Here is a 17,040-nt window from a genome sequence, read left to right on the forward strand (position 1 = left end):
CCTGATAACGGCAGAGGGAAGGGGTGCAGCATGGGGGACCTGTGTCTCTGCGCCCCAGCCACATGGCTCAGCGTGAACTAGGCCATACTAAACAGGCTGCAGTGCTGGCCTGAGCAGCTTTATCAAAACCAGACAAAAACACAGTCGTACCATGCGTCCAGGGCACTGCACTTCCAGGGCACCATCCCGGGTCACGGAGGACAGACTGGGGGGCTGCGTTGTGATGGACGAAGCACCCCACCGTGCTTTCTCCCGGAACAGAAGCCACACACTGAGGAAAGCGCCAGCCAACGAGCTGCCACACTTTATTGCTCCTCCTGCACCATCTCCCATCCGCCCAGCTCGGGGCCCGGGGCCAACTGCACTGCCCCACCTGCAGGCCGACACACGGCTGAGTGCCCACCCCTAACATGAGAAGCTTCGTGCATATTACTAGTCGGCCAGTCTCAGGCCTGAAACGGGGCTGCCCGAGTCTATCTGGGGGAGGGGCTCATTCTCACCAGCCAAAGGGCACGCCTGCTCCACAAAGCCCGACTGTCCTGATCAGCTCGTATCTGCTCCAGATCAGAGCATCTTTAACTAGCGATAATCGTGGTACTTTGGTTTCCTGATTATTAGGGCTGCAGGGTCACCTCTCTCTACCTGAGGTTCCTGCTGAAAAGCAGACTTGATTTCAATTCTGAGGCTGCCTCTGATCCAGTGGCCACTGCCCGCCACCCTCCCCACCAGGAGGAAAGGCCTCACGCTGTCTGCCCCTGACCCATGTGGCGCCAGCTCCCTCTTTAGAAAGAAAACACACAGATTTAAGCAGAGAAATAAAGTCCTGCCCCTCCCAAGCTGAGAGGGGAGCCATCGGCCGGGGGCGAGCTGGCCCGGCGGTGGCCTCACTTCCGGGCGAGCTCCAGCACCTCCCTCACCATGGCCCCGGTCCCGTCGTAGACGTGGTGCAGCGCAGTGTCGCACATGAAGGCCGGCGTGGTGACCACCTTGTTCTTCCGGTCCACGTGAGCTTCGTGCACACGAGTTAGGGAAACCCATCCTGCAGCGAGAGGGTCTGGCGGAAAGCAGCCCCAGCCACCGCCACAGACGTGTCCCCCGCCCCGCCGTCACCAGGAAGGGTCTTTCTGCACCGCCTGCACTACCTCCAGGAGAGCTGGTAACAGGTGTCCCGGCAGCAGGCACAGGGACCAGCACCCCACAGAGCCGGGCCAGGTGCCAGCACTGCCAGGAGCCCACAACCCTGAAGGTGGAGGCAGCCCCGCATCCTTCAGATCAAGAAGCCACACTTAGCCTGTGTGAGCGCCTGCCACGACCACCATGGGCAGCTCGACCTGGGACCCACCCTTGACCCCATCAGGCTCCTGCCCCACATCACCCACACCCGGCCTCACCTCCACCCTCAGACCCGCTCCCTGGACTCATGCCAAAGCCCCCAGGGCTGGCCACCCTACACTGAAGGGAGGTGGACACTTACACCTGAAACCGCCCGCAAGGAGACACACACCCTAGGAGAGCGAGCCCCCTTCGGACAGATGCCCTTTGGGACAGACACCCAGAGGGTAACAGGCTGGCCTCCAGGACCTCCTCAGGCAGTGTGCTGCTCTGTCCCGACTTCCGCCACATGGAGACCCTCTGCGTCCAGGTGCGGACCAGGACGGTGGTTAGCCTGTGGCCTGAGGCTCTCCAAGCCCACAGATCGCTGCCCCAGTACCCTGGCACCCTCAGTCCACCACCTCCCAACACAGAAGACCCACTCACGGGACAGAGGTGATGAGGCTGCCTGGCGCAGCAATCCATCCACATCACCCAGGGAACTTCTCCCAAATAAAGACAGGAAGCCCCCCATCCCCCAAACTCCTTCCACCCTGCCAAGGGGCACTCCCTCTCCCTCCACCTCCAGGCAGCCCCCCAGCCTCTACACCACAGGGTCATCCCCCTCAGGCCCAAGGCTGTCTCCTTGCCCAACTGAACGTACTCTGGGCCTGGGGTGTGCTGAGCTCAGCCAGCGTCACTGCGGGGACTTGGGAACTCAGCATGAGACGATGGAGGCGTCACCACCTCGGGTACTACGCCCCATCACGCACACGCTCTGGGCACCCCCTGCAGGGCAGCACGGAGGTGCCAGGGGTCCCCCATGCCGCTCTGGATGCTGGAAGGATATGGTCACTTCCTTCACACAGTGCTTGGCGCCCAGGGCTTTGATGGCCTCTGCAGTCCCGGCGTATGGCCACCTGCCGCCTTCCTCCTGCTCGTGGCCCACGGTGACCTCGACGCCGCTCAGCACTTTGGCCGCGAGGACAGGGGCGATGCAGCACAAGCTGAAAGGTGAACAGAAGAGTGTCAGCTCAGGCTTGTGCGTGTGGACATCAGGCTGGGGCATGGCAAGGCCACTCGGACAACACGGCTGATCTGGAAAAGGGGCACTACCCTAGTGCCATGGGGGCGGAGGACAGCTCTGAGGGCTGGAGGCTGACCCCCGACCCCGGGATGCCCGCAGCAGTGGTGATGGTGGAGCTGGGGGAGCCTCTGGGCACCCGGTGCCGGCGGGGCAGCCATGGAGGGAGGCTAGCTGAGCCCAGCTGCTGGATGCGCACCAGGAACCTGATGTGGTGTCCAGAACGGGGAGGCTGACTTAAGAGAGGAGGCCACAGATGGCCGAGTTGTCTTTGGCCCCAGTTTGAGGGTCACTGGTCACGTGGAAGCAGAGAAGCACAGCTGTAGGGACTGGACGGGGGCGCGAGAGCCCAGGGAGCTCGACCCTGCAGAGCACTGAGCTCTCCCCTCCCCACAGGCAGGCTGTCCCGGGGCCCTGAGCCCTGCAAGTTCACACTGGACGCCTGTCCCCAGGGTTCCTCCGAGGACCTGCTCTTCACCAGGGGGTCTCCAGACCGGAAGATCATGAGACCATCGGTTTAGCCAAAACCAAGGCCTCCGGGAGCCGAGGGCCCACCAGTGTCCTGTCCCCAAGAGGACACACGGGACATTAGCCACAGCAGCACCAGGCCAGGCTGGCCCGTCATGCACCTGTCAGGGACGGCCCCCTCCCCAGGGGGGCTGCACCCCTGCCTCCTGGTTCTGGTTCTCTGTATTGCCTTCAAAGGCCCCATGTCCAAACTGCTGTAACGAACTGGAATAAAACATCATACAAATGTGTTTACACACTTGCTACACGTCGTGACACCTGAACAACCTCTGCTTAGGAACCTGAGATAAACCTCTTCAGACCCAAATGGGTGGGACATCACTGGAACTGACACCTTGGGAGCCTGCTGGGTCGTGAGGTTCCATAGGCGCCCAACGGGGGGTGGGCGACCTCCAAAGATGAAGGCCATACCATGAGCCTCCAGTCTGGCCATTCAGGCTGCCCGGCCGTCTCTGGCTGTGAACACCAACGCTCCCGCGCTGGGGGAGGGACGCACCAGGCAGGTGGCAGAGCCATGGAACCCCACGCTCCGTCTGTGCGGTGGAGTGGTGGGACGGCTCAGTGCACCTGGCCTGGGAAGGGGGCCTGCCAGAGGCGGGATAATGCTACTGCTGCTGGAAAGAGAAGGCCGAGCAAAGCGCTGCAGGAGGGGCTGAACAGGGCCCTAACGACACAGGGCGGCGGGTACGCGCAGTGTCCCCATCCTGCGCCCCACCCAGGGGAGCGGGCTGCTCTCCATCTGTGCAATCGAGTGGGCAGGATGCCCGCAGTGAGGGGGCCAGTCTGCTCAGCATCTGTCCTGTCTGTCATGTTGCTGAATCCACCACAGAGGGCGGGCACTGGGGCCCTCCCTGGTGCTCGCCTGCATGAACAAGTGCTGCCCCCATGAGGCGTCCCAGGAGGCGACCTCCCTCCCTACCTCCCTGGGCACCAGCGCCTCCGTACCCAGGGGGATGGAGAGAGAAGCGGGAGGTGCGCCTGCAGGCTGACCGGGCAGGGCCCCCAGTGGTGACAGTGGGTCCATGAAGGACGCTGACCCCTGGTGGGGCCCATCCCCTCCAGTCTCTGTGCCCCAGTCAGACTGGTAACCTCGTTCCTTTCCAGTCGGCTGATAAAAGGCAGCGAGCCACCTGGCGGAGGGCCTGTTCACCACGGTGCTGCTGAGAGGCCTCCCCAGCCAGGGACGACCCCAAGCCTGCAGCCACTTGCTCCAGCACCGCCCTGGGACGCTCAAGTCAGAGCGGGACGAGGAGCCCCCGCTGGACGCTGGTGGGAAGGGCCACCGGACCAGCAGGTCTGACAGCGGAGTCGCCATCACTTGTCTCCGGGGCCTCCGGGTGTGGTTACGGCCGACCTCGCCAGGCCAAGGACAGGGGTCCAGGCGTGGGCTGTGGCTGGGCCTGTGATGTGGCCCAGCGTGCGGCCGCCACAGAAGCCAGTCCTGGGGCGGCAGAGAAGGATCGGCCCGTGGCCCCTGGGGAAAGCAACCGAGAGCCACGGGTGTAGGAGACGATGCCCGCGGCAGCGGTGGCAGAGCACCGACGGGGCAGCAGCTGAGGGGCCGCTCCGAGCCGCATCAGGAAGGCGGCAGCCAGGCGCGGGCCAGGCAGGGACGGATACTCTGCTGGACGCTGACAGAACTGCCCCCCGCCCCCAACTAGGTCATCAGGAGAAATTACTATAACCACACAACCGCAGGATTTTCAGGGCTGGAAGGCACCTGTGACAGCGCATGAAACCCCCTGGGTTGTAACGAGGAAAGGGGCTGAGAGTTTCCGAAAGCACACAGCTCAGAGCAGCAGCTCCCACAGCGTGCCCGGCCGCCGCCCCCGCCCGCCCTGCAGGCCGTGCGGCGCACGCACCCACCCGATGGGCTTCCCGGCCTGGTGGAACTCCTTCAGGACGCGCTCCACGTCTCGGTCCACCCGGCAGTCTTTCCCGTCCACGGCGAACGTGCTCCTGCCACGAGAGAAGAGGCCTCCTGAGATCTCGGGGCCCCACGCTTGTGTGGGGAGCCCCCAGCCCACCCCAGGGGCCCTGTGCTCCCTTAACTTCTCAGCAACAGGAATAATTAACACGTGTGTGCAAGTACGTGTATGTGGCCTTTTATATAATTATATATCTTCCTTTTGTTTTTTAAAATATAAAGCAACATAGAAAAAAAAAGGAGGGGGGGCAGCAGAGGTGAACGGGGAAGCTGCCACAAGTCGGTGGGGGCTCAGGCCCTGAGCTACGCCCACACGGTCCTTGGGGGTTGATCCATCAATCGCGGAGCAGCAAGATGTGCCACCAGCGATGGATACTGCACCTCGCAGCAAGGGGAAGAGATGCAGAGTGCACAGGACCCCTCCTCTCTCTCCCGACAGCAAGACACTGAGGTATCTGCAGTGGTCTTCCTCTGGCTGGCAGACTCGCACCGGTACCACCTCTTGGGAAGATAAATTGCTGAGACTCAGCAAATGTCAAAGACCACACCTGTTTGCCAAGAGCTCCGCTTCCTGTTCTTGGGGTCGATGCCTCTGCCCCGGGTGCCTGGTGGTTGAGCGCCCAGGACAGGACAACTCATGGGCATGCTGGGTGCTCGCTACCATGCCGTGGGGCTGGCTTCTCAGGGTGTGTATGAGTCTCAAAGTGGGTCAGATTCTACACTTTAAACACACGTGTGTCACTCTCACCTCCAAAAAGCCATGAGGATGAAAGAGGACTGGAGGCCACGAGCCCCCATCAGCACTGGGGGGCTCACGCAGCGGGGTCCACGTGTGCAGCTGTCAGACGATTAATGGACGAGCTGCAGAGCTATGTGAAAACACGCAGTGCAGAACAGAGGCTACCGTTTGGCTGGATCTTTAACACAGCCGTACGGCTCAACCTCTCAGAAATAAAAAGCCACCAATGGTACCAGGGAAGGGTCCACAGGAGGACCTGGGTTTCCACAGTGGACATCTGTCACACTGACCTTGCCTGCTGCCCGCTGCCTGCCACTCAGGAGACCACCAATGCAGAGCCGGCATTTCTTTGGAAAGGTCAGAATGGGAGCAGCGGCCACAGGCTGCAGCTTCCCCAGGGGTGTGAGCTCACACATGTGCAAACCTATCCAAAGCCCTGCTTCCTCGCGCGCCAACACAGCCCACCGCAACCCAAGGCTCCTGGAGCCGGCACTCCTCCGTCACCCGAGGTAGGTCAGCCACGCCAGGGACACATCCCAGCCGACCCTCAAACTACCCTCACGCCAGACTACCCTCCCATGGGCTCCTGGTCACAGAGGAGCTCTGCCATCTCCCAGCCAACCCCCCAGCAGACCCTCAAACTACCCTCACCCCAGACAAGGTCTAAGGGCCGAGGGGAGGTGATAGGTTTGTGAATCCAGCTCATCCTTCAGAGAAAGAAACCCTGGTTGCGTTGGAAGCACAAGTTCAGCCGCGGGGAATGACCCACTGTCTCCTGCCAGGAGGCTGATGAGGACAGTGACATGGAGAGAGCACTCCAGAGGCTAGATATGGGGAGAGGGGTGCACATGAGGAGGGCCAGTGGTCCCAGAGGGAGGAAGGACTGTGGGAAAATGAGTGGAAACCTGGAGAAAGGAGGTGTTCTGGTGACGCCCGCAAGCAGAGGGAGCCTGCGAGGTGCCAGGAGGCGGAAGGGCCAAGAGCAGAGCTGGACTTCAGGCAACAGAACCACCTCTGCCCTCACTCCGGGGTGCACTGGCTGCCTGAGGTCACAGCCAGGCACTGTGTCACCAGAGGCCCCGGGCCTGGGACAGAGCAACGTTCTCATCCGTGACACAGGAGAACACCTGATTTGCGGGTCTGTTGTTTCCGTCTATACGTGCATAGTCCGGGTTGGTACGCACACTACACTATGTTTAAAACCCCAAAACCGCGGGGCACAGCTGCTTCACATCTTCTCGCCCCGTGACAGCTGCGGGTGAACCCTTCTGTCTCCAGAGCAGCAGCCCTGCACCACTTTGGGAGGGATGTGCCGGGACCGCGAGGCCAGAGCGGGAGGAGGGCGAGGAACGAGAGAACAGAAAAATGACCTGGAGCCCAAAGCACCTCACAGCCTCCGGGAGAAGGTCCGCTTATCATGGCAGAAACCCAAAGAGCAGCCTGAGAAAGGACTCCCTTTCCCGTCAGGACCGTCATCCAAACAGCCCCACCGGAAAAGCAGTTTTCCGCACCACAAGGTCCACAGGAGAGCTGGTGACCATGGGGAGCACACACACATGTGGGGAGAGCGGTTTTGCTGTGATCAGACTCCACATGGCACCTGGCTCAGAGGGCGCCCGTGTCCCCGACAGCGGCCAGGCCCCACCTGCGCTCAGGAAGAAGCCGAGGAAATGCGGCCAAGCCTCCTCCCATAGGTTCCTGGTCACAGAGCAGCTCCACCACCGCCTGGCTGACCCCCCAGCAGCGGCTCCCGTCACCACCGCGTCCCCCTCTAACGCTCCAGGGGAAAAGCAGAGGGACCCGAGCTGGAACACGCACAAGTTTTTGGCAGCTCCAAAGCCCCCGGGGAAGATGGCGGCGTCGTGGTCAGCAGCACGGAGCTTGGCCAGGTCGGTGATCTTGCCACGGGCGATCCTTGCTGACTCCGTCAGAACGTTCCTGGAAAAGAGAAGAGAAAGGCCCCCAGAAAGGTTCAGTGCGCCGACAGACAACAGATGGAGGGGCAGACGGGATACAGGTGGGAGGAGCCCGCCACGGGACAGGAGGATGCGTTTTCCCAGCCTGGAGAAGCGCACTCACAGGCCAGGGTCACTTTCTAGGAAAGGTGCCACAGCCACAGGGACCTGGCTCTGTGCTCAGATCAGATTGGCACTTAAGAACCTCCCCAGATTATGCAGACTCCTGGGTCGGTCAGGGCCACCAAAAAGACAGGAACCCTTCCGCGTACCTGAGCAGACGGCACTCAATGCAAGGAACTGGCAGATGATGGAACAGAGCAGGGACAGTTAAGAAGCAACCTCAAGGGATGAGTGAAACAGCCCCAGGTTCGGCCACGAAAGGAGTCCCTATGAGCCCAGGCTGTGCAGCCCCGGGCCAGTGTCTGGCCGGGGGAAACACAGCCCCCAGGAGTCAGAGCTGCTTCTCCCCCCCTGCCCCATGTGGAAGGCACTTGGGAACCACAGCCTGCAGTCCAGGCAGGGCAGGAGGGGAGAGGTGGGTCTTAGAGGACACAAGGCCAGGACTGCACACCCTCAGGGACAGAAACGCTTCTAGGAGCTGCTCAAAGACACCTGGGGCCCAAACAAGTGAATGAGGTTCGTGACCAGATGCACACACACGCCTCTGGTCAAAATGAAGGTACGAGGGGCTCGCTCAGTAGGAATTTTCCTTCACTGTTTTGGCAACACTGGAAGGTGAGGAACATTCCAAGGCTCAGAGCTTTATCACAGAACAGCCTGAGGACTGCTGCTCTGAAGTCCACCAGAACATGGACTTGGCTCCCAGCTAAAATGAAGTAATTGTGTGCAGGATCTCGGGGAGTTTCAACTCACTGCCGTGCACATCCCAGGGTGAGTAGGGGCACATACCTGGTCTCACCCTCAGAAGGCTGCCCCTTTGTGTGGTCAATCACGTGCATCTGAGAGATGTCAGGAGCAAAGATCTGGACCTCGGCCCCACCACGGCTCAGGTGAACCAGGATCCTGCCCGGGAAGAAATCAGACAAGTCTCTGACGTGTGCCCAATCCAGCTTTACCTTACAATGGGTTTTTAAAAAAAGGATTTTAGCTGAGTGATAACTAGAAACCTCTTACCTAAGTTAACCTCTGTTTACTTTGCAAAAAATTATGGTTGGCTTACTAACGACCGTTTGAGTGTAATGTCACTGAACTGTCTACGAAGACCACTGAGCCCTGAAGCTCCCTTTGCAAACCAGGGCGCAGAGACAGGTGACCCGGCTGGTGTCACAGCCTGGGTATTTGGGTTCCTAGGCTACTCTGGGGCACTCTTCCCCCAACAGGCCCATCGACGATGGCCTTGAGGGTTTGAGAGCTTTTGGTCTCCAAGGTGAGATCAGTTCCTGGTCTCCACTCCCGTCAAAGGAGTGGGGAAACACAGGCATTCCTGAGGGCTGTGGACTACCTGCCCCTGCCCCTGCCCCCAGAGGCAGCATTTACCAAGGGTTGCTCTGTGCCAGGCCCAAGTCCAAATGCCAGCAGGCAACCCAACCCCCCCCTTACAGACAGGGAGTGCTGTCACTACCCCCTTACAGGCAAGGAGGAGGCACAAGAGTGTGACCCCAAGATCACAGCCCTTCACTGGCAGGGCTAGGACCACCTGGACTTGGACGCTGCTCCTAGGAACCTCTCAGACACACAGGCAACTCCTTGCTCTGCTGGGCAGGTTTTAAGCTGCTGGCGGCTACTCCAGCCTCCTCGTCTCGTGCCCCCTCTCCCAGCCTCCATCAGGAAACTCGTCTGGCCCTCTGCCCCCACCAGCCCAGCACACTCCAAAGTTCGCGTCTTGTCTAGCCAACACCAGCACGTGCTGGCCATCCCCAATGAGAAGGCTGGGCAGCCATGCATAGTTACCAGCCTCTGGCTCCTCTGGGTACCAGAGAGGCCCTGGGCTTGGGACGGGGGTGTCCTAACTCTCCCCCCACAACTTAGACTCCAAACTTGACAGTCCCCACCGTCCTGCTCACAGGAACTTCTAAGTAAATAAAAAATCAAAATACAAACTACTGAGCAACAGCTGACAGGTTACATCACTGACACTCGTCTACAGAGAGGCTGCTGCACAGCCCTTAAAACCGCGCCGCAAAGATAGAAAATAGCTCTGGTTCCAAAACGCAGGGCAGTGTGATTCCAACAGCGGGGGTGGAAAAACAGCAGCCGGAGGTGTGAAGTGGTTTCCGCTGAGGGACAGCATCACCGGTGCTACTAAAAGCTCGTTCTGTGTCTCCCTGTATCTCACACGCGTGATTCACACGTTTCCGCTCCCGCCTCTCTGTGTCGCGTCAGTCATCTCCGCCTCTCTAATCAGGAGACGGGTTTCTGCCAACGGTTCAGAGGACCGCCCCTCCCGACGGCGAGCGGCCCAGGGGCTTACGATGAGGCCTCGTGGAGCTCAGTCCCGTCGTAGACGCCGCATCCGGACAGCACCTGCGGGAGTGGAGCGGCGGTCAGGGGGGGGGTCACGGGGCCCACCGGGCGGGCGGACCTGGGGGGAGGGGCCGACGTGGGGGGAGCGACGTGGGGGAGCCAGAGGGGCCGACCTGCGGGGAAAGGGGCGGACTTCATGGGGGAGGGACCGGCCGCGGGCGGGGGTGGGTGGGAAGGTCGACCTCGGCCCGCCCCGCCCCCACGCCCCCTCGTCCCCATGCCCCGCCCGCTCACCAGCGCGACCCTGGTCCCGGGGCGCGGCGCGGAGGCGTGGAGGGCCGCGCGCGGGGTGGCCGCCAGTCCGCTCAAGGGCAGAGGCAGCAGGACGGGGCGCAGCGCGAACAAGGGGGTCACCGCCAGCCTGGACGCCAGCAGAGACCTGAGGGCCGCCATGCTGCACTGGGACAGCGGGGTCACAGGGTCACGGTGGGCGGGCCCGCGCCTGCGCAGTTGCCCGTGGCTAGGGCTCAGCCTCGCGAGTGCTGGAGGCCAGACTTCGGGTCCGTGTGGCCTGGGGCATTGCCCGTTCCTCGCCGTTGGCGTTCCCAGGAGGAGCGCTTCGCTAAGATACGGCCTCCGGTGTCGCCGTCAGGCCTCAACGTGACTCCGTGACACCAAGTGGCCGGCCCCCAGATGTCCAGTTCCCATCACCGCCCCGTTTTCCTGGCCGTGCGCAGTCGGGACCCACGTGGGGTCCTCACTCCCGGCGCCCCCTGCAGCTGCTTGCCTTAGAATTTCCACTGACGTTGGCCCTTTTGTAAAGGAGCTCGCTGTGCAACGGAGGCCAGGTTTCTGCAGACAGCGGGCTTGACCGCAGGGGTCTCGGGAAGGAAGCCGGAGCGATGCTCAGATCCGTGGCGCCATGGGCTTTGGGCTGGGGTATTTGCCAGGGAAGTATGGAGCAGGAAGGGGAGGGGGCTGGGATGTGATTGGTGGGAAGCAATGTGGGTTTCAAGAGCTCTTTACGCAGCGCGGGGACCCCCTCTTCCTGCCTCTTCATGGGTCGCATGTGCAAATTGGGGGGGATGGGTCATACGTAACATGCATTGGATTTTCCACCTGTGAGGTCTAGAGTTCACTGGCCCTCCTTCTAGCCCCTCGGTGTGCCTGCTGTCAGCACGTTGTTTCCTATCTGCCGTTTCCCTGGTCTGCAAACGGAGCTTGGTGTTGGCTGTATCATCTTGTTTCTACCTCATGGGCCTTGTAAATTACAGGGTATGTTTCAGTCCACTGCTGTCTTTGGTTTATTCCTCAATCTTGAGGGATCAGGGGCGACCACCCGCTCCAGCTGCTTCTTGCTGCTAAGGGGTGCAGGCCCAGCAAGGGCTTCAGGAGTGAAACAGGTTTACATTGAGCTGTTGGAGGGGTTGGTATCGCTTCAGTTCCGGGTGATGACAGGAAAACTGGTGGCCTACAGCCTTTGAGACAAACTTGACAAGAAAGTTAGGAATTATAAGCCCAGACAGGCATGTGAACGATGCTCAACATCGTTAATTGTCAGAGAAATGCGAATCAAAACTACAATGAGTTATCACCTCATACCTGTCAGAATGGCCATCATCAAAGTCTACAAATAATAAATGCTGGTGAGGGTGTGGAGAACAGGGATCCCTCCTACACTGATGGTGGGAATGCAAACTGGTGCAACCAGTATGGAGGCTCCTTAAAAAACTAAAAATAGGCCTGCCATATGATCCAGCAGTCCCGCTCCTGGGCATACATCAGGAAAAGATAAAAACTCTAATTCAAAAAGATACATGCACCCTAATTGTTCATAGCAGCACTAGTTACAATAGCCAACACATGGAAACTTAGCCATTAAAAAAAGTGAAATAATGCCATCTGCAGCAACGCAGATGGTCCTAGAGATAATCACACTGACTAAAGTCAGAGAAAAACAAATATACCACTTACATGTGGAATCTAAAAAATACAAATGAATATACTTATAGAACAGAAACAGACTGACAGACACAGAAAACAAACTTACGGTTACCAAAGGAGGGAGGGGCAAGGGATAAATTAGGAGTATGGAATTAACAGATACATACCACTGTATCTAAAATAGACAACAAAGGATTTACTCTATAGCCCAGGGAACTTTAATAACCTAAAATAGTCAAGAATCTGAAATACATATGTATAACTGAATCACTTTGCTGTACATCTGAAACTAACAATATTGTAAATCAATTATGTTTGAATTTAAATAAGTAAATAAATAAATTTAAAACATTAAGGGGCTCAAACAGAAGAATCAACGTGGCTGTGACCAAAGGAAATGTCAGTGGGCATAGCCATGTAACCAAGACTTACTGGGGAGAAAATGCTTTGTATAAAGAATTCCACGTCTCCTGGGCAGGATTACCGATCCCGCGTAACCAGCTGTCCTGTTGGTGTGTTTTCTGTTATCTTGCTCCACTGGTCCTGTGGTACCTGTCCTTGTGTGGCAGGCGCTGTTAGCAACCACACAGACATGGCCTTGCTCCGCGAGGAGGTAATCCAGGGCTGTTCTAGGATCTGAGGAGTTCACCAACATCTTGAATTGGTCTAAACTGGAGGCTAGTGTTTTGCTCAGTACCCCCATAGAGGCCATTAGATTTTGAAGGGTAGTCTCGTGGCCAGCACGCCCTTCCCGCGGTGCTGCTGGTCCTAGTGCCGAGCCTGCACCTGTGATCATCAGTCCTGAGGCGCTCCTCCTTTTTGTCTGCTTTCCTGGGGGAAGAATACTTATCTCAGAGTGGACATGTTACCGACCCTTTTGAGTCAGGCCCCAACAGGGGTCCTCCTGCCTGGTGTCACTAACACCAATAAAACCAAACCAAGTGGTTTCAGGAACAAAGGGAAGGTTTATTCTTTGATCAAAGGATGGAGAAGGCGGAGCTTCCACTCTGGAGCACACACGCTCCCCTGAAAGGCCGTCAGCAGAGCTGCTTTACAGGGTCCTTGTCTGGAGGGAGGGGCGGCGTCTGCGAGTCGGGTGGAGTCACGTGCTCACCGCGGTCCAGAGGGAAGAGCCAGGTGCAGCATTTCTGCACACAGCACGCTGTTGCCATCTTGAATTGAGGTGTCGTGAGCAGCCCCTCTGCACACGGCTCGCCAAGTCAGGGTGTCAGACCTAGAGGTTTTGCACTAGGAACTGATCCGATGTGTTAGGTGTGAGGCCTCTGCACAGGGCCCCCTGCCAGCAAGTGAAACTAGACTAAGCACCAGAGGTTAGGCCTTAACACCTAGATTCCATCTCATCTTTCCTGGGGGCCACAGGGGCTTTGTTGGTGACATTTCCTTTGGGCAGTTGGCTCTCTGGGCCCCAGAGAAACAACTCCCAGTTGCGTATTATCACCCACATGTTTTTCTGGAGAGAAAAGGGCTGAGGCCAAAGACGAGTTAGTGGCACACGAGTGACACAAGGAAGACAATGGGCCCAACTCGTAGGGTCTGGTAAGCCACAGCCCTCCTTGGGGGCCTGTTTCACTGGTTTTATTTTGGCATGCTTGAGCCATTCTTGCTGCTGGAGGGGCTCTCGGTAGCCAGCATGTTGTCAGGCCCTCTGGGAAAGACGGGAGCATCCTGGCAGGCTCGCCTGTTTGGTTGGGGTCCGTGCCCAGGCTGACCCATTTTGGACTCCCCCCTGGAGTGGTCGCAACTCGTAAGGCTGGCATCAGCGAGCTGTCCTGGATTGCGGGAGAGTGGTGGGTCCGAGCTCTGAAGGGAGGCATATAAGTTCTCAGCATTAAGAGAATTGCATAGTGTGCAAGGAGAAGTCTTATTAATACCAGGGAATTTCTGTTTTGGGAGTGGATGCTAGGGAGGCCTCTAGAGGAAGGTCAAGGTCATATTATTTAGTTCTCTTTCAATTAATGGGGGAGCTGGGAGACGTTTTTGGCTGGCAGGGCTGAGTATATTTTTCCCCAACTACGAGGATTAGGATGACAGACCCAGGTCCCTCTTCACCCTTGCTGCAATGGTTTTTGAGAGCCGATTCAGTTTTTGTATCCCAAGCTCAGTGCGGGACAACTGGCAGGAAGCAGGGGGAAGAGGGGAAAAAAAAAAAAACAGGGTCCACCCAGTTCTCTTCACGCCCATGGGGATTGTTGACAGGTGAGTTATTTGTGTCTGAAAATACAGGACTGTGAGTGTATTTATCTTCTGGCTTAGTAGGTCGGGACAGAAGGGCTCTGGGAGACACTGTTCTGTTCACACAGGGAACGACTGCACACTCAGGTGCCACACAGACTTTCACAAGAGACAAGACCACACCGACGACAAGCAAACAACCCTGCTGGACTGGTGAGGACCCGCCTGCTAGTCAGCCTGGACACCTCCTCATTTTCCTCCTTATAGTTTCTTCCTCGAAAGCAATTTAAGCTCATTAAGGGCGCGTAGTCACAGCGGGGAGTGCAAAGTCAGTGTTGGGGTCTGCCACCAACCCACGTCCGGACATCCCGAGTTCTGTGACACTCCCTCTCTAGTTCCTGTTCCCTGTCTTACTTGGATGGAGTGGTCTTGGCGGTTCCCTGGGCTGGGCGGGAACTAACCTGACTCATGAGTGGCGCACCCAGGGCTTCATTCCCTGCAGCTATACAGAGGAGCGAGTCACCACGAGCACCTCGTTCAGTCCTACCCCACCCCCGGGGCTGGAGCTGGTCTCTAGGATGCTTGATCCTGCCGGGACTTCAGTGGTGCCCAGTCTCCTGGACACAGAAGAATAGGAGGATGAGGAGGAAACATTAATCTGCTAGAGGCGAATTTACAGAGAGCAGTTAATGAACAGCCTAAGGTCTATACATAGCTGACAAGCTCAAGTTCTTCACCTCTTTGGCCCTCTGGATTCCCCAGGTCACATGTGCTGTAGAGGACGGTCTCCCAAGTAACATCCCACAGGGGCTCCTTGGGAGCCTGCTTTGGGACAATGGGCAAGGTCTTGTCCCAGGTCAGGTTAGTTTCTTGGCAAATCTTTGCCAAAGTCTTCTTTAAGGTATAGTCTGTCTCTAAAATTATCCTCATTTCTATGAAACATAGCCAAATTAAGACTAATTAGTTTGCGAAATAAGCGGTTTCAAAAACCTTGGCCTAATTATATAAGTGTAATTGACCATATAGGTTCTTTTAAAGTGGCTTTCCTGGAACTCTTCATAAGGAATCTCAGGTTGAACTTTTCAAAGGCCTCTCGAGGCCAGGAAAGCCATACCAAGGGCTTTTCATCAGATTCTGCCTGCAATATCTGTAGATCTGGTGAATTGCTCTCTTCTCAAGGTCCCCCAGGTGTCTGGAGATTCCTGCACCTGTCTGGAGGTGGCCTTCTTTATTTACCTGATAAGGCTGCTGGGAACCTATGAGTTTTCAATTTCTGGAGGGTTCAGGTAGACAGAAAAGATAAAATGTTTCAATTCCACTTACAAAGGTATAATTTACCAAGTTGCTGTAAGTCATAATTAGCTTAAAGGGAAAGGTTTCCTTATAGTTGGAAAACACAGATTGAAAGCCAGTAATATTTCAGACAAAAAAAACCCCATAAAAACTATAGCCATATTCATCAGTTCACTCAGTCCTGTGTAACTAATCCTTGAGCTCGATCTTTTGTTAACAGTTTGATGAAGCCCTCAGGGTTTCCATTAGAATTATTTAATTTCTTACCCAGTTCAGTGGTATGAAAGTTACCAGAAACCTATACTTGTCAAAGTCCTTTCTATGAATCTTCTTGAAGATACAGCATTTTTACAAAAGCATCAGAGTAAAACGGTAACTGTCTATAAGTGACAAGAGACTTACAGAGACACGTTTAAAGATACCTGACATCTGATGCAACTGACAAAGGAGTACGGTCGCTGCTGTGACAGACATTTTAATATAATGACTAGAATGATGACTGATACTATACTAAAGCATATTCAAATTTTAGAAATTCCATGTAGTTTCTAGAACATTTATATTAATGACATTTACCCACATAATACAACCTAAGAAGGTTTATCCCCACTCATTTGACAATGCTTCCCATGCAACTGAATGCACAAGTCAATCTAATTAGTTTAACATCTCTCATAAAGAGAAAATAAATCTCTTGAGGTGTTCCGGGGGTCACTGGAAAACCTCAGTTAGCTACAGGTCAGATGAATTTCAGTTGGAATTTGATCTTTGGGAAGTTTGTCAAAAATATCAAAAAGGTTTTAAAACACCTGGCTGAACAGGATCGTAGATCATGGGGAAATGATACTCGTTTAACCAAGTGACAACAAAAGGTTTCAAAGGCAAGTAGAGAAAGTTACACCACCTTACTTAACAGGGAGAGAAACCTTTACAGTCTCATCAGCAGCCAATCAATAGTCCAAGGAAACCTTGTTCTCCTAACAGAGAGAGAATACCGAATTCCAGTTTTGCACCTGCTCGCTTTTAATAACAAAACTCATTTAAATTCAGTCTAGCCACAGCCAGTCCTGACCAAGCACAAAGCTCCTCTCCCAGGGCTCCTTTCCCACAAACCCTCCACAACCTTCCATGTCCGTATTAAGTTTGTCCCTTATTTTCTCCCCCTTTGGGGAATAACCAGCTTTAGGGCAAAATTACCTTCTTTCCCCTTAATGAACTGTATTTCTACACCTCATACCTCCTTTTACTGAAAACACACACATGCTCCCTGCCTTGCATACTGAAATGTTTCCTTTGTTATTTCTAGAAGCTTTAATTACGTATGTTGCAATTTTTAAGCCTTAATAACCTTTATCTCCTGCGGGAACCACGAAGGAGACAACCGTGAGGCAGCCAGACCCGCGCTTCCTGACTGGCCAGCCGGCGAGCATCGTCTGTAACTGCCAGGAACGCACATCTTCTCACAGCAGCTTCATCCTCAGCGTGGGGTGTGTGTCTGAGAAGCCCAAACATCTTTAGTTTTTCTCTAGTAAGACGACAAAAGCAGGTGAACTTGGACTTGTTTTAGCAATTAGTGTTTCAGTATCTGATCCTACCTGGAAATGATCCAGACATTGTATAAATTTCCTTCATTTAACTT

The 17,040-nt window shown here is 56.0% G+C and overlaps 1 protein-coding gene and 1 long non-coding RNA gene across 4 annotated transcripts; one reads left to right on the plus strand and one right to left on the minus strand.

The window, feature by feature from the left end:
• Window positions 1-285: 285 nt before the first annotated feature.
• On the minus strand, window positions 286-10,533 carry GATD3A (glutamine amidotransferase like class 1 domain containing 3A). 3 transcript variants are annotated; one of them, XM_032495337.1, is made up of 7 exons: window positions 10,266-10,469; window positions 9,979-10,031; window positions 8,457-8,570; window positions 7,408-7,527; window positions 4,786-4,882; window positions 2,162-2,318; window positions 286-1,013 (listed from the first exon to the last, which is right to left on the minus strand). In XM_032495337.1, the coding sequence occupies exons 1-7, from the start codon at window positions 10,422-10,424 to the stop codon at window positions 580-582; spliced, it is 1,134 nt and encodes a 377-aa protein (XP_032351228.1). In that variant the 5' UTR covers window positions 10,425-10,469; the 3' UTR covers window positions 286-579. The 3 variants fall into 3 exon arrangements, with proteins under 3 accessions (XP_032351228.1, XP_032351291.1, XP_032351175.1); XM_032495400.1 differs by having other exon boundaries at window positions 803-1,013; window positions 4,790-4,882; window positions 10,266-10,468; XM_032495284.1 differs by lacking the exons at window positions 286-1,013; window positions 2,162-2,318 and adding an exon at window positions 3,696-4,397 and having other exon boundaries at window positions 10,266-10,533.
• A 60-nt stretch (window positions 10,534-10,593) lies between these two features.
• On the plus strand, window positions 10,594-16,912 carry LOC116668308. Its single transcript, XR_004325441.1, has 3 exons — window positions 10,594-11,246; window positions 14,237-14,321; window positions 16,776-16,912. It is a non-coding gene; the product is annotated as an uncharacterized LOC116668308 (long non-coding RNA).
• The last annotated feature ends 128 nt before the right edge of the window (window positions 16,913-17,040 follow it).

The sequence above is a fragment of the Camelus ferus genome, chromosome 1 (assembly GCF_009834535.1).
Source record: "Camelus ferus isolate YT-003-E chromosome 1, BCGSAC_Cfer_1.0, whole genome shotgun sequence".
NCBI classification, from domain to species: domain Eukaryota; kingdom Metazoa; phylum Chordata; class Mammalia; order Artiodactyla; family Camelidae; genus Camelus; species Camelus ferus.

Excerpts from the sequence above, each read along its gene's own strand:
- GATD3A (XM_032495284.1), bottom strand. The coding sequence starts at position 10,424 with ATGGCGGCCCTCAGGTCTCTGCTGGCGTCCAGGCTGGCGGTGACCCCC. Across the intron at positions 4,883-7,407 it reads TTTGGAGCTGCCAAAAACTT|GAGCACGTTCGCCGTGGACG; the intron begins GTGCGTGTTCCA and ends CTCTCGTGGCAG. Across the intron at positions 4,398-4,785 it reads CCGGGAAGCCCATCGGGTGG|GGGCCACGGGCCGATCCTTC; the intron begins GTGCGTGCGCCG and ends TGCTTTCCCCAG.